Source organism: Spinacia oleracea, chromosome 4, assembly GCF_020520425.1.
Source record: "Spinacia oleracea cultivar Varoflay chromosome 4, BTI_SOV_V1, whole genome shotgun sequence".
In the NCBI taxonomy this organism is placed as follows: Eukaryota; Viridiplantae; Streptophyta; class Magnoliopsida; order Caryophyllales; family Amaranthaceae; genus Spinacia; species Spinacia oleracea.
Window position 1 is genome coordinate 182583277 of NC_079490.1, and position 17217 is coordinate 182600493.

The 17217-nt window shown below is 35.4% G+C and overlaps 1 protein-coding gene across 6 annotated transcripts; it reads right to left on the bottom strand.

Moving 5' to 3' along the window:
- Positions 1-982: 982 nt before the first annotated feature.
- On the bottom strand, positions 983-16454 carry LOC110783713 (pentatricopeptide repeat-containing protein At3g14730). 6 transcript variants are annotated; one of them, XM_021988065.2, is made up of 7 exons: positions 16226-16454; positions 13520-15601; positions 13306-13425; positions 5536-5678; positions 2889-2946; positions 2636-2783; positions 983-1357 (listed from the first exon to the last, which is right to left on the bottom strand). In XM_021988065.2, the coding sequence occupies exon 2, from the start codon at positions 15491-15493 to the stop codon at positions 13598-13600; it is 1896 nt and encodes a 631-aa protein (XP_021843757.2). In that variant the 5' UTR covers positions 15494-15601; positions 16226-16454; the 3' UTR covers positions 983-1357; positions 2636-2783; positions 2889-2946; positions 5536-5678; positions 13306-13425; positions 13520-13597. The 6 variants fall into 6 exon arrangements, with proteins under 6 accessions (XP_021843757.2, XP_021843751.2, XP_021843755.2 ...); XM_021988059.2 differs by having other exon boundaries at positions 5536-5740; XM_021988063.2 differs by having other exon boundaries at positions 2636-2816; positions 5536-5740.
- Positions 16455-17217: the final 763 nt, after the last annotated feature.

The following is a 17217-nucleotide window of genomic DNA, read 5'->3' on the forward strand; positions in this document are numbered from 1 at the left end:
ACCAATTATATGAATTAGATGGGAATAAGAAATTTATTATTTAAAATATGGACTTCGGAAAAAATTAAAACACCCACGTAATCGATCACTTTTGCAATTACAATTTGTCCTACACCACCATTATTCTAGAACTAAATTATACATTTTGGTATTGGTAACCAACATACACTATAAATAATATTCTATTTTGAGTAATTTTTTTACTTTCTAGTACCCACTACCCCGTGCATTAGCACGGGCACAAACTAGTTGTTTAATTATTTTAATGAAACCATAAATTGCACGGGTGCTAACTAGTAAGTTCTACTAATAAACCGTTATGGAAACTTTTTTTTTTCCTGATAATAAGTTTGATAGTTGTGAAAAATAAGTGAATATAACACCCAATACACACTAGTCCTTGTAAAAGAATTTATTTCTCCTAGAAGTTAGAACAGCTTTGAGTTTCTCCTAGAAGTTAGAACAGCTTTTAGTAGAATTGAAGCATCTCTAGTCAATAATATATCCAGTAGTTGTTGCCAGATTGGCATGTTTCCCTGGTTTAAGTTAACAAGATTATAAATAAACTCATTTGGTATGTAATTTATCTTACTGAATTGAAACCATGAAGATGATCTCATTGTTTTGGTCTGTACTTTTGGTTTTATCCATTCTTCTTTCATCAGGTATGATGTCAAACCCAATCCTGTACTGTATTTAGTTATTTACCCTAGTTTCTTCATGCACTAAATTAAGATTGAATTTCTAATATTCTTGAAATTGTTGGCAGAAACAAGAGGTAGCATGAGTCAGGGCAGTTCGTGTGGATACATAGGCAAATGCACCATGGAAGCTTGTCAGAAAATATGCGAAAAGGCGTTGCCCAGATGCATATCAGACGCTACTTGTTGCTGCCTTGGTAATCAGGAGCTTCCATTAAAATGGTTCCCTGTTTTTAAGCAAGATAAACATTGATGAAAAACTTGTCCAGGCACTCAACATCTATATATACTTGGTATATATTTCTTCATTCTCGATAAAACTTGAGAGATTGTTCCTGTTTAATTTTTTTTTTGTAAACTCCTTTGTTCATAAATCAGAGTTGCTGGCTATTACAACTCTTTTACTTACTTTTTATCATTACTTGCTACTGCAATCTCAGACTTATTGGCGGGCAGCGGTAATCTGATTCCAGCTCTGTTGTCATCCAAGATTTGTAATTCTTAAACAAGCAGTTACAACCAGCAATATAAATTGTACGATAATTGAAGTGTTGGAATCTAAAAATATAAAGAGGAGCTTTGCTCCATTGAACCTTCAAACATATTTTCTTTGCTTGAGATACAAGTTCACCATTTGCCCACTTGACTTAATATACCTGAGATCAAAACGAGCATCAGATCAATCAGTATAATAGCACGTATAGGATATGACGTAATTGTGCATAAAATCAGAGGTTCTTCTGAAACCAAGTAACCGGTATCCTATCATAAACTGCAGGATTTATGGGTAGAAAAATGAGCTTGCTGCACAAATAAAGGTGAATATTTCTTCAGCTGCAACTATATCCAGGGATGTAGTGCATAGTGTGATACTAGTAGTTTGAGAGATACTATGGTTGACAATGGTAAAATATAACAGCTTAGGAGTTCCAACAACTATATCACGCATGCTTAATAATAAACCTGTAGTGATTAAGAAATGGGTTCCTTTATGGCTATACATATCAAATTGCTAATCTGAACTGTGTTTCTGGGTTTCAACTGTCCAAGTAAAATTGCTAGTTTCGTAAGGAAACCAATTAAAGGCTGATTAGGCAATAGGCTAACTTTTTAAGTATACTAAAGAGTTCATGGTGGACGAATCCATCGATCAAACTATCCCATCTTCAGCTGAGTTTGAATATGAAGATGGGCAACTTATCACTCAAAGCAGTAAGTATGAATGTGCTAACTATCAAGGGAGAGTCATACAGTTGACGAATGCAGAACGAGTAAGGTCAAAATAAGAGCTAATAAGAGTGTGGATTCCCAAAACTACAATTGGCATCAAGAGCCTGATTCTGCCCAGCTTTAAATTATTGAATAATAACATGTAATCACAGTGGAGCCTAATGAAACTGATGAGGGAATTACCATTTTAAGTGGAAACCCTAGACCACAGGTTAAGCCATGCAGTAACCCCCTCTCCCCCTCTAATTGTTTTTCTGGAGTTGCAGTTCTTCAGGAAGAAGATAAGGTTATTTCTGGTCATGGTCATATATGGTCCATTAACATCCCAGATGCGTTCATTGTTCATGATACAATCTCTAAAATGCTTTGATTCGTAAATGCGTGTTTGAAAATTTAGGAGAGGAAATGGAAAGGAAACAAACAAGGGGAAAGGGTAATGTTCACCATTACCATTATTAGTTGTTTGGTATAACTTTGGAAAGGAATCACTTGTATCAAATTGGGGAATTGAGGAGGGTAACAATTATGTTACTAAATGGTTGAGAAAGTAACAAATGGTAGTAGTGGTTACCCTTAGGAATTAGGAAATGGATTGTGTTATCACACCTCCCATACCAAACATTAAGTAATGGAAATCATTCAGTGATTCCATATCCATCAACTCTATACGAAACATGCTCTTAGTGTCTAAGCGGTTCTCTTACCTTATCTGGAGCTTTTGGTTTTGTATGCTTACGGCTTACCCACCAAGTTAGGTATCTATTTTGGTAATGTTGTACTAGTACACATCATAGAATTTTGCAGTTGAAACTGTTGGGTGTCATCCTTTGCGCCACGGTCCCATTCGTCTCACTGTCCAGTAAAAGAATTGGTGTCGTTGAATGCCTGACTGAAATCTTTGTTGATTAAATGTTGACTGATGAGAATAATTAAAATTTGGCAATCCAGAGAACTAACCTTATAATGAGGAAATCATACACATTCTGCAGGGATTTTTGTTACTCCCAAAATTGTTCTGCATAAATTCAAGGCGAATTTCCAATGTTATCCTCTCTTTGGACTTGGACTTTTTCTTTAATAAGTGATGAGGATATTAAGTCATGGATTAATTGCAAGAAGTGCAACATTTTTGAATTTCTTGCAGCATAATTTTTATGGAGTAATTTTTTAGGGTACCTTCATAATAATTAACATATTTTCTTTTTTGTTAAATAATACGGGTACTGTAAAGTCTGTAATGAACTAGGTTTCCTAAACAATGTGAAGTTTTTTCCTCCCACTTAATGAAGAGCACAATGAGGATGTTGATATCATACCTAGATCATATTATTCAATACAGGTTTTGTTATCTATCTAATATTTCACAAAAAAATTAACTGATTCATAATTCGGACTACAATTGATGGGAATCCATTGATGAAGGAGGGGGGAAGATAGGAGAAACGAGAAGGGAAAAGAGGGAGTATTATTACTTTTTATTAAAGAAAACAAATGACATCAATTTAACCCATTGATATGAGCAAGGGTATTTTGACTGTAAAAGAGCAACCTCTAAGGTATTTTGAGAGAAAATGCAGTCCTTCACAAGGAAGAGAAATACTAACCAAGCAATCTTAGACCTACTAAAACCAGAGAAAACACTTGTATCATACTCCCTCCGTATTTTAAAAAGAGATATACTTTTCTTTTTTGACATGTCTTGGTCCCCACTTCGAATTATATTAATATTTCTCTATTTTTTGTGTTCCACACACTTACTCACCTCATCTTTTTACTATAATAAATAATTCATCCACTACCCCACTTTCATCTTATTTTAATAAATTCAACGAACTCTCCTAAAACTACGTGCCGGTCAAATTGTATTTCTTTTTAAAATAAGGAGGGAGTACAAAAACTGCAAAGCAATGATGAGTCATATTCGTATAGGGTATTTTAGACGCATTTAGGTTGCTTTATTAAGCATTAATATCATTTTAGTTGCATTTAGGATCACATTTGCATAAGTTGTAGTTATTGTGCTCTATTACGCTCCGTTTGTGTTTTTTTAATATTTTAGGTGATTTCATAGTCATTTGGATGCTATCGGAGTGTTTGGAGTTGATCCAAATAATAATCAAAAGATATAGGTCGAAAACGAAGAGTTTGATCGAAGGAATTAATAATTTTCGTTGATTCTTAGATCGTTTATTTCATATTACCAATCGACGAGGGCAACTTGGAAATCTCATGGTAAGATACTAGCATTACTCAGATTTTTAGCGGAAGTCAAAGTCTAAGGGCCTAACATCGTAAGCATCCGAGACCCATGGTCTTAGCACATGGACACGCAAAATCCAGCGGGCATCCATCAGTCGCTAGTCGAACATCACCGAGCATCATCAAGCTTCAATACACCCCGCATCCTACCCATTGCGCGATGCATTTCACGCTCAAGATCAAGCAGGCATCCAGCGCCCAATGGATTTCGCCCCCAAGCATTCCCGTCCAGCAAGAAGCAAGCATCGTCGTAGCATCCAGCTCCCATTAGAATTTTCGTGCACCCATCTACGAGCACGAGGCCTAACGCAGTGATTGCTCGCCCTCATGATCGTTCTCATCTAATCATCGTCTATCGTCCAATTAAATCATAACATAACTTACGTAATTATTATTTTCTTATTTCTTTTCTTTAGTTATGTTTAGTTAGAATTTAGGAAGCATATAAATACTTTAAGGGATTTAATTTATTCCCCTTATGCTTTTTCTTCCCTGGAAAAATTACGTTGTTTTATTTTCTCTCTTCCATTACGAACCCTAGTTCATATTTCCTCCATTATTAATATAGCTTCGAGGTACTTTTCAAATTTCGTTTTCTCTTTATAAAATATATCAATTACGGAGTATAATTTATGCTTCTCTAGTTCATGATTTATTTATCAATTATCATTTTTTTCGTTATTCCAAGTATGAGTGAGTAGTCGTTTTCCAGGGCTAAGTAAGGAAAGTCATGTTTATACCATGATTGTCATGCATTAAAGTTCGTTAACTTATAGATTATTGTTTGAGTAGTTCCAATTGATTTATGCTTAATTGTTAATTCATATAATTGGCAAAACGTGAATTGATTATCTAGCTAATAAGAATTAGAATTTAAAGATCGTATTCTTAGAGACTTGTTACAATTGCCAATTCTGATTATGTTAGCAACTGTACTGCATATGTTGGATTGTAAGTGTTAAGACTTGACTGTAAGATTAACATGTACTTTAATTAATCGGCCTAGTTTATTCATTGTCAGATCGATTTGTGTTCTTGGATTGGTATAAGCATGGTGGACTGAACGTATACCCTAGACCATTAATTAATTGAGAAATTCTATATTCTACATTATTGTTTTAGTTCCTTAGTTAATAAACCAAAAATCACTCTTCGTATATTGAAATAGTTTATAATAATTGTGCAAAAAGTAATAGACCTTGCTTCCCTATAGGATCGACCCATATTTGCTAAGTATCTACTAACAATAGACAACGTGCACTTGCGGTATCACATTTTAATTCATCAAGCAACTTGCAAACAATTAAGGGAATGCAGTTAATGATGAAATTCAATAATAACTCACCAAATTCCTCCAATGCAACAAAGCTCAGCAACATTGAGCTGCTTTTGGACGGCTTGACAAGAATTTTGCTTTCCAGAGAAGCTATGCCTTGAACTGCCACTCTGGGGCCTTGGGTCGTGTGCTAGTTCTCACTGCTTGAATAACTAAAACAGAGGGTTAAGTTATCAATGATCAATACCCCACGTAAGCCACCAATTGCATAAACCTGCCAGTGTGCATAAAATTTCTATTAACTTATAATTGGACCCATTAATTAATTTAACATGTTTAATTGAACAAGTTCCAATTTCAACATCTATAAGCACAACAGAAACATGCTCGATTAAGTGGACTGCCCACAACAAGCACAAAGTACAATTTAATGACAGGAGTAACCATGCAATGCAAGCTATTGTTACTTCAAATTATCACCTCATCAAAATGTGTTGAAAAATATCAATCAGATAGGTATACTTTTCTGTGGTATACATGTAAATGTTCAGTGAGTTATGCAATATATTTCTCAAATTTGATATTTTTATACACTTCTAAGTTTGGGGGGTTTTTTAATCGGATCTTGACCAAGTCAAAACCTTATTTTAGATTTCCGATGGATAGCATAATGGCTTAGCATTTTGGACCTAAAAATCATAATGAGCAAAGTGTTATTAGAAGCACCTTTTCAATCAGCACATTCGCGTCTTGGACACTAGAGCAAAAAAAATACTCCATGTACTTCTAGAGATAATAGCATTTCGCATAGCATACACCCATATATGTCATTTTATAATTTCAAACTGCTAACTAGGAACTGCTAGTTTACCAAATACTTCAAACTATATTGCAGGTGCTAACATCTATAACCCTGCAAGGTTTCAGACTAGAAATTAATAATCTACGCTGAGAAAAAGAATACATATGTTTGCATATGTTCGTGTGTGGACAGACATTATAAAAACAAATATAGGAAATTTTAAAAAAAATAAAAAATGAACTGGGGAAAAGAGGAATACCTAACTTACGTAAATTAAGATTTGCAGAAAATAAACTCATCAAACCAAATGGTAAATTGGTAATAATCCCAAATAGAATCTATGGAGTAGACGACAACAATTGGCTATCACTATCAATGATTCTATGGAGCAGGCTTTTGTGTTAGATTTCCTCGGTTATTCAAATTGTATTCTCTGCATATAATGCCCGTGAATTTTATAGCACGAGAATGCTTAGGATTTGCATGTCGATAAGCCTCCACGTGAGAGGAAGTTAGAGGAGCTTCTTTGTTGATATTGATTATCAGCCTTCAGTTGACTGCAGTAGAAGGTTCAGGGTATGGGCGGTGGACTCTTCGGGGAGTTTTTCACGTAAATCTTTTCTATGTTGCTTGACCCAACCTCCAAGTTTCCAGATTTCCCAGTAGAAAATTTGTTTGGAAGTATAAAGTCCCTTAAAAGGTGAGAGCTTTTGTTTGGACGATGGAATAAGATAGGATTAATACAAATGACATGCGTCAATGGCTTCGGCCATGGCTAGTCCTTTCCCCTGATATTTGTTTTTGCTGTGCCAAGGTGCTAGTGAGTCTTGTTCACATGATTTTCTGCATTGTGAAATGGCATGTTACCTGCAGGGCAGATTGTTGGGGGGGAGATTGTTTGCCTTGCGTGAAGAATCATGGGTTTTCCCTTAGACAGTGGTGTGGATTGGCTACAATTTCTTTTGCTGGTTTGGTAAGAGCAAGGAGAAGATAGTGTCATGGCGCAAATCGCGCAACGCTATATATGGCACTTTTGTCGTGTATTCGATTGGAGCGAAATTCTCGTTTCTTTTCTCGAGCTCTTTTATCTTATGATTTACTCTGCGACTGTCTTTATGGGCTAAGAGGGCTGGGGAATTTAAGAGCTATACGATTGAGGTGGTTCAAAGAAATTGACATAAGCCTTTAGTAAGATTCTTTATTAGAAGACAACTTGTCCTCTTTCTCTGTAGTCCTCTACTAAGAAGATAATGTATTACTTTTTTTGTCAAAAATTTTAACAATGACTGTCCTTGGCTGCTGTCTGGTGACTTTAACACAGTTCTTTCCATGTCAGATAGAGTTTTTGGGATTCCTGTTATTAGTCATAAATTCAACGATTTTTCTGAATTACTCGGCTGAATTTTGAACTGAGAAGTGTGGATCATATTTATTCCTGGCATAAAGAAGCTGGCAGGAATAAAACTCAAGTAGCAGGATGAGTTCTTAGTTCTTAAGGTGACGTTATTGCTGATTATCTATATGTTTCTGATTCTGATCACACTCCAATTCTAATAAGGTATTTACTTGCTTCCTAGGGTCGGAAGGAGATCTTTAATGTTATTAAATTATTTGTGCAAGCATAGAAATTTAAATCCTATTGTCGCGAACTGGCAATGACAACTTTGTGGGATAAATTGAACATTTCAGAAGGGAAGTTGAAATTGTTGCTTAAGAATATTTTGCCAGAACTGCTAAGAAAATTGATCAAGCAAGAGTGAGATTGGATCTATTCAACTACAAGATGAGTTGGTGCTTCTGACCTTCTGGAATCTGGAGGCTGAGCTCCAGAGTACATTGCAGCTAAGGAAGTGGCTGAAAGTGGAAGAAATTGTTTTGAGGGAGAAATATAAGGTTCAGGGATTGACTATAGGGGCCTAAATCACCAGTTCTTTTGTGCTTCAGTTAAAGAAAGATTCAGAACAAATAGACTCTCAGTTTTATTTATTCTTAATGATGATCAGAAATAAGCTGGTAGATGAGAACGCATTCAGAGAGAAGTCTTGCAGTTTATACTTTTTATGGTAAACTCTGGGTTCTGCTGCTACTAGCTAGGAAGTACATTGAGCAAGGAGATAACAGAAGCTGAGATTAATAGAGCTTTAAAAAGAATTGACGATGGGAGAGCTCCTGGAATTGAAGGATTTAATGTAGCGTTTTTCAAAAGATAACCTGGGATATTGATAAATATGATATACATGCTACAGTCGAGGAGTTCTTGAATATAAAGAATATGTTAAGAAAATCAATTGAACTTCAATTACCCCTGGTTCTTTAGGTGGATAATGCTTCAAAAGTGAAAGACTTCAGGCTTATAGCTTGCTGCGAAGTGGTTTACAAAATCAGCTCAAATAATTTAACTTCTAGATTCTTGAATGCCGGCTGTGGTAGGGGAAGTAGTAAGCGAATGTCAGGCTGGCTTCATACCAAGGAAGGCACTAATCTAACGACAGTCTCTTACCTGAGGCACTGAGTTGATAGGTTTGTGGGAGGGCTCGATAGGTTTGTGGGAGGGCTCATTCATCACCAGGATGTATGATTAAGGTGGGTCGTATGAAAGCCTATGGTTCAATTGAATGTGGCCTTTTCTAAGAGAGGTAATGTAGCTGGGGTTTTCCTTCGCAGTTTGTTCACTTGTCGAGTGGGTAATAGCTTGCATTTCCTCTGTTGCTTTAAGTGTACTTTGTTTGATGCCAAGAAAGGACTGAGACAGGGAGACCCTATGTCTCTTTTCTTGTTCGCTACAGAGATGGAATATCTCACTAGATGCTTGAGCTTGTTGAAAAGTTATCCATAATTCAACTTTCACCTTAATGAAAGCCTTCATATAACCCACCTCATGTTTCCTCATGATTTACTGAATTTCTCTGAGGTGATGAGAGGTTAGTGGCTGATTTTCAGTGGTTTCATGCTGCTCACAAAAACCTCAGGATTGGAAGCAAAGTTAGAAAAACTAAAGCCTATATTGGAGGAGTTATGGATAACTTTTCAACCGGATCAAATATCTTGAGAGATATTTTGGAGGAATAAGGGGGGAGGAGAAGGTAAAGATGTTAAAGATTCTGCAAATCATTATCGGAGAGTTTTCCTTTAGGTACCTTGGGGTACCTATGTTCACTAAAAATCTTGCCAATAACCAGTGTCAAACTCCTATTGATAAAGTACTAGCAAGGGTTAAGGATTAATGCTTGGGATGTTAGGCACTTGTCTTATGCTGGAAGGTGAAGTCATTGTCTTTAGCCTTCAGACTTTTTGGAGTCGAGTTTTATTCTTCCAAAAACATTGATCAAAGAACTGGAAAATAGTTGCTAGTCTAACCCTTCAAAGAAAGCACTAATTGCTTCGAACTCTGTCTGCATGCCTGAGTATACCGGAGGGCTTAACGTCATGGACCTGGTGACTGGAACAGAGCTGCCGTTACCAAGTCGTTGTGTACTGGCGGGCTATTAACAATAAAAAAAAGATAAACTTCGGGTCAGGTGAGGCAAATAGCTATTATCTGAAGAAAAGCAGAGTTAGGTCTATGATCTCTACCCTGGTCTATGTCCTGGTTGTTTGAGGAAATTTTTTGGGTGCTCTGAGTTTCTGCAGGCTGCTGGATCTGGGACAAAGTTAAGAACAATGTATTTGGGAGTAAGGGTGAGTACCCTAAAGTTCCATGGAGGGGTGAGTATTACAACCTACAGAAAAATGTAATGAACTAGACTAAGAAGAAGGAATCAGTTAGTTCGACTTATACAAAGGGGAGATCAGCGAGAAAGAGATCATGAAGAATATTATTGAGTGAACTTTACATTATTATCGCTCGGCATTGGGAGTATCAGCCACTCGAAAGTCTGGGATTGTAAACCCCATTTGATGATTTTATTGCATTGAATTACACTCTACTATCAACTTTCCCCAAATTTTCTTCTTCGTTTCATTTCTCCAAATATGATCTTTCAGTCTATAACAGAACTTATAAGCATTTTTACAATATGGTCATCTAAATGGAGAAGATTACTAACTGCTCAAGTGCTCATTGACTACTAAAATGGAAGGTGGTTGATTCAGATGCTTTCAAGATTTTGTCAGAGACATCCTGGACTGCAGATCGTTTATTCTTTTTGTGCACCTATTCTGCTCTTCTGTAAGAAGAAGTATTGCATCTGCTCAACTTTCAGAGGGAACCTGAAGGCTTTGTAGTTGAATTATGCTGGGATATAAAATGTGCAAAAAGAAGGTGGAGATAGGCATAAATTGTTTCTCATGTTTTTCACTGAAACTGTTTATGCAGTATACAGAGAAATGAGAAACTGTGTAACGCAGGATGTAAGTCAAGCACGCAGTATTATTTCAAGATTGCTTATCAAAGTTCTGAAAGCAAGAGGGAAATGTTGATTTCAAAGACTTAGCACATGATTTTCCCCGCCTACCCCTTCCTAGGAGGAGTGCAGTAGGATGCAGATGTTGTTGCCTGTTAATGGTGCTTGTTTGTGTTTTTTCTTGATTTGCTTTAGTTGGCAGTTTGTTGGAGAGGTTTAGTAGTCAAACTCTTAGTTTCATTGGAAGGTAAGTTTTATCAAAAGGTCTTGCGCGCACAAGGTGCACAATAAATTTATTGTACACCAATATAACTTTTACTCATTTTCTTGTAACTTTAACCTAGTTTTGATTAACTTTTATATTAGTAAAAAAAAGTTGATAGATAAACATTTTAAAGGGTTATATGATTAATTTTATACATTATTAGAAATTTTGAAGAAATAAGTTTTATTAAAAATGAAAAAAAATTCACTAAAAAATAGATAACTTTTACATATATAAGCTTGACTTTTAAGCAATTTGAGTTAACTTTTACTCTAGTGTACAATATTTATTGTACAACCTTTGTAAATAAGAATTTGTGAAGTTTTATTGCTTAGTAATAAAATAATTTTATTTGCCAAAAAAAATTACAAATAAGAAAAGGTGGGTTAAATTTGAATGCAAGCAATTACAGTACTTTTTCTGAGTTCTCTCCTTTCTGGAAATAAGCAACAGACTCATGAATGTTCTCATAACTAATTCAATAACATATTGCATGAACAACCTCAGTTCATACTTTTCATCAACTGAAAGGAAATCATGTATTTACCAAAAATATGATGCTATGAAAATAAAAACTCCATCAAATCAGCAAAAAGAAAAGTATACTGCATAATATGAAAACAGGTGCATAACAATAATGAGAATCATACATTAACTCTACAAATGAACCAACATTCATGCAGTATTAATGGCATGGCTTCAACAAGGATGTAAACACCGACAAAAACAATGGGGCATGACTTGCTTATTCATCCAAGCTAAATTAACAAAAATACAAACATAGAACCCTAGAAGTATTGAGTTAAACACTATACACTGTCTTGTTATCTTTTTAGCCCTTTTCTAGGCCATTTCCACTTGTTCTCTTTCTTTGAGCACTACGATCGTGTCTCCAGTCTTCTTTCCCACACTTACTTTCCTTTATGAATTCATCATCTAAGTAGCAGTTTTACTTCTATTGCTCGCTCAAAAGGTCTTGCACGCACCCGTTGTACAATAAATTTATTGTATATTGGGGTAACTTTTACCCAGTTTTTGGTAACTTTTAACATGTTTTGACTAACTTTTATATTATGAAAAAAATTGTATGGATAAACATTTTAAGGGTTACATAGTTACCTTCATAAATTATTAGTGATTTTGAAGGGATAATTTTTATTAAAGCGAAAAATTTTACTAAAAGATAGACAACTTTTACATTACTCCGGGGTAACTTTTAAACATTTTGACTTAACTTTTACTATGATGTACAATGTTTATTGTACACCACCTTTAAATAAGAATTTATGTTGCTTGCTTACTCTTAATATTCTACCCTACTCTTTAACATAATCACTATTTTATCATCTTATGACTTCCTTTGTTCCAAAATAATAAGTTGTCTTTGGTAGTCAAATCCCGATAATCTTATCCACGTACATTACAAGTTCAAAAAATTTTATCACACAAATCAAATATAGCCTATTATTTCAAGGTAGCAGGAGTACTAATCATTTCATCAAAATAGCAAATAAACCATTTTTCATTGATCACATAGTACTCCCTCCATCCACTTATATGTGATACACCTCCTTATTTGTCTGTTTTAAAATTAAGGCAAATTTGCCAAATACAACCTAATAAAGTTCTCTATTTGCCAATTACAACCTCAAATTTCTAATTTTGCCAATTACAACCTTAAACTTGTACATCTATTTTAAATTACAATCCGAAACCATTTTCCGGCAAAAATCACCAGAAAATGATGTCATAACGTTATTAAAAAAAATTATGAAATACAAAAAAAAAACGATAATTTTTGTTTTTAATTCTTATTTATCGATTTAGTTTTTTTATAGAAAGTATGTAACTATTTTTTTTAATAACATTATGACATCATCTTCCGGTGATTTTCGCCGGAAAATAATTTTGGGTTGTAATTTAAAATGGACGTATAAGTTTAAGGTTGTAATTGGCAAAAATAGAAATTTAAGGTTGTAATTGGCAAATAGAAAACTTTACTAGGTTGTATTTGACAAATTTTCCTAAAATTAATAAACAATCCTTTTTTGTTCATGATTTTTCTCTATCTCTCTCCTCATCACATAGGCGATGATTTTCATCTCTCTCTCTATCAGTCTCCTCGTAACATGGATATCCTAAATATGCATGCTTCATCCCAATAATTCCCTTATCAGAGGATCAATGGAGTATCTAAAACTAATCATTTTTATCCATTATAACCAGCATTATTTAGTTGTTTCAGGTTCACTACCATTTCGTATTCTTCAACTATTGTCAGTTGTAACTTCAAATTTTCTTTCAAAGATTCTCCAGAAAAATAGGACTCTGTTGTTTCAAAGGGATCGGTTACAACCTGAGTCAATTTTCAGACAAGTACAAAAGTCAAAACATTAAGCTGAAACAGTTCATATAGAATAGTAACTTACAGAATCGGCCAAATCATATCATTCTTCCAATATACTGCAGAGTATCCACTTGGAGACGTATGCATTAAGTCCTCCAGTGCCATTCCTAACTTTTTCCACCCATCATAATAAGTGTAGTCCCTAGTAATCCAAACAGAAAAGTCAAATTTAACAAAGAAATGCCAAACAAAGAGCTTTATCAGGTGTTTATATTAACAGACTGAACCACTTTTACCATGTCAGCTTCATCTTTCCATCATATTCAAGAAAAAGATTTCAATTCTGCCTCATCCTTTTGTTTTCAGGGTATTTATTAGATAGACAGAGCATATCCATGCTCAAAAAGAGGAGCAAGCAATGAGTCCAGACTGGTGTAGATTGAGTCAGCTTCAGGATGTTCCTGGTCACGAGTCCTGAAGATATGCACACTATTATTGACCTCAATCCAACTGCAACCAGGATTCTTCTTTATGTTTTGTCCCTTCATAGTCAATCTTAAATCTGACACGGCTTCATATTGACCAGTTGCACCATAAATATTTGACATTAATACATAACTCCCACAGTGTTCGGGGTCCAGTTCATACATATGCTTGGAAGCAACCTCGGCAAAAGTAGAATTTCCGTGGCGCCTACATGCTGCTAAGAAAGCCCTCCATATAACAGCATTACTCTCAATAGGCATTGTCAAAAGCAATTCATAAGCCTCACCAAGCTGGCCTGCTCTACCAAGCATATCTACAACACAGGCATAATGTTCAATAGTTGGAACCAACCCATATACAGACTCCATTTGCAATAAGTATTCACGGCCACGACTCAAAAGGCCTGCATGACTACATGCTGACAGAATACCAATGAATGTGACCTCATCAGGTACAATTTTTTCCGCACACATGAAGTCAAACATAGATAGTGCCTCATTCCCTTGACCATGCATGCCAAATCCCATGATCATAATGTTCCATGATGCCACATCTCTGACATTCATCTTGTCAAAAGCCATGTAAGCATACCTCATGCTACCACATTTTACATACACATCTATAAGAGTATTGTTTACAAGCAAATGATCAAAATCACTCACAGTTCTGCTACTCCCAAGACCATTAACAATCATGTACCTATGGATCTCCTTAACATATAACAAAGCAGCCAAATTAGAGCAAGCAGGAAGTACTGTTGTAATAGTGACTATATCAGGTCTACCACCCCCGTCTAACATCCTATGGAAAAGTTCCACTGTTCCATGATGATCACCAGATTGTTCATGAACATTTAAAACTGTATTCCATGAGAATATGTCCTTTTCTGCCGTACACTCAAAGATCCCTGCAGCATCTTCAACACATTTGCATTTACCATACATATCAATCAGTGCATTTGAGACTGAAACAACCGCTTCATAACCCTTCTTTATCACAAAGCCATGCATTGAACGGCCGTTGATAATGTCTGCACTCATAGCCAAAGCTGATAAAACCCCTGTAGCTGTGAAGTCATTCGATATAGTTTCACTTTCATTCATCTTCCTAAATACTTCCAAAGCCATTCCGAATTCCTCAATATGAACATAGCCGTTGATCATAGAATTCCAAAGCACAACATCCTTCACAAGCAACTCACCAAACACGTAATAAGCTTCACTCATAGCCCTGAATTTCAGATAACAGTTGACCAAAGCACTGCCAATAAAAACATCCGATTGCAAGCCAAGCTTAAACAACAAAGCATGAATCTTTTTCACTTCTATAGCTTCTGAACAGCCTTTAATTGCACAAGGAAAAGTAAACTTGTCTGGTTGTATACCTTGATGCCTCATGTGCATATAAAGCTCAAAAGCTTTGTCATGTAAGTTATTGCCAACAAACCCGGCAATGATTGCATTGTATGTATAAACGTTATGAATATCTTTGGATGTCAGAAACACGGAAAAAGCATAGGATATGTGATGGCACTTGGAATACATGTTGACAAGGCTCGTAATTGATAAAGGGGAGGCCAAAAAGTTGTGTCTGAACATCCATGAATGGAGTTCTTTGCCTTTGTACAGGTCGAAGCGCTGAGCAAACAATTTTAAGAAGGTAAGACATCCAGAAAAGGTCTTAATGTCCGGTTGAGGAGAGGAAATTGAGGCAAACCCAAGAGCCAGAGACGGAGGTCTGCTACCAACAAGAACTGAGAAGAGAATGCTTCTTTTATACAACATGATAGAAACTACCTCTCCCCTGCCAAACTGTTACTAAAGAGTACAAACTCGAAAATCTTCCTGCTTTACGGTTTCCAGAATCAATGTTGGGGCTGAACAAACTGCATTCTAACATTTTAAAGAAAAAAACCGAGTTTACGCTTATTTTTCTACTAAATGCAGCAATACAGGATGAAAATAAATGTAGAATTAATGAATGCCAGCCCAATAAAATCCAAAACGGTCGTTCACACACACACACACACAACAAACAATCTGTCCATAAGATCAGTTCATAAGTAGTAGCTCTAAACCAATTTAATTCCTTTCTTTTCCAACCTTTTGTGGAAGAATACGAATTAACAAGAAAACTCTGAAACAAAGTACTAATGCCATAAAATATGGGTCACCCAGAATAGCAATTGGAAATTGAATCAAGTCCATAACATAAGAACATCTGCTTCTGTATTTCATAATGTATAAACCAAAAAAGGCACACCTAATTTATCAATTCTGGGGTTTTATACAGAAATTATGAACAAATTTGAATACCAGCCAATTAAAAATATTGTGGCAATGAGGCATATAAAAGTGTATCCACGATAAGTCAGTAACCAAATTTCTTGTTCTTAAATACAATTTGAAAAAATAAGTATAAAAATCAATTCATACAAGAATGAATAGGAAATTTGGGGGCTTGCATCCCGAACACAGGAAAAGAGCAAAAAGCAAGAGATGTAATGAGTTAATTACCTGATTAAGAGCATCATACGAAGAGTATTAAATTTGGGAAATGGAAAATCTGAATAGTAGTTGCACGCCTTGCAGCCATTTGCGGGCTTGGAGCTCCAGAAAATATTTGCTAAGGGTCAGGAGAAATTTCTAAACAATCTTAGGCCCTATTTGGTTCATTATTAGTAAAGGAAAGGAAGAGAAAAGAAAGGAAGGGAAAAGAAAGGAAAAGAAAGGAAGGGAAATAGATTTTATTTTCCTGTGTTTGGTTTAAGGGAAAGAAATGAAGGGAAGAGAAAGGAAATATAAATGACAGCTTTTAATTTTCTCTTTCCTTCCAAATTCCTCCAATTTTGGGAGGAAAGGAAAGTGAAAATTTTATAGAGGAGATTTCCTTCCAATTCCTTTCCATTCCTTCCACTTCCCATATAATTATTTGTACCAAATACAGGAAACCTTATTTTACCTTTTCTTTCTTTTCTTTTCCTTCCAATTCTTCCCAACCAAATAAAGCCTATTGATCAGCAAAATATTTCAATAAGTAGTCACTCCGTTTTGAAAAAAATTGCAACATTAGATTTTTACACTTACTTAACTTGATTCTCTAACAATACGTTAGCTACGTCCACACGTCCACATACAGAAGGAAAAAATATTTTATTGATATTGAGAGTACAAATTAGCGAATACGACTATGTTACGACGTAGAAAGTTTATACAGTGCTCCCTTCACAGATGCGAAAAGCCCAGAAATAGGCCCAAAGCAGATAACCCTTGTCCAGAATAATAGATACCATAAAGTTCAACGAGATTTCGGTGTTGTGGCGTTGCAGTAAAAGGCTTGACTGATTCAAGGCATATTCTAACATTTTGTATTATATTACTTCTTACGTAGTACGGAGTACAATTTTAAAATTGTATTTTTTTTCTATCCCACTAATGGGTGCCTTTGAGGCCATAGATAAGAAAGTATTTTCAGCAACTTTTCGGTAGGACCGCCTTACAGGCGCGTG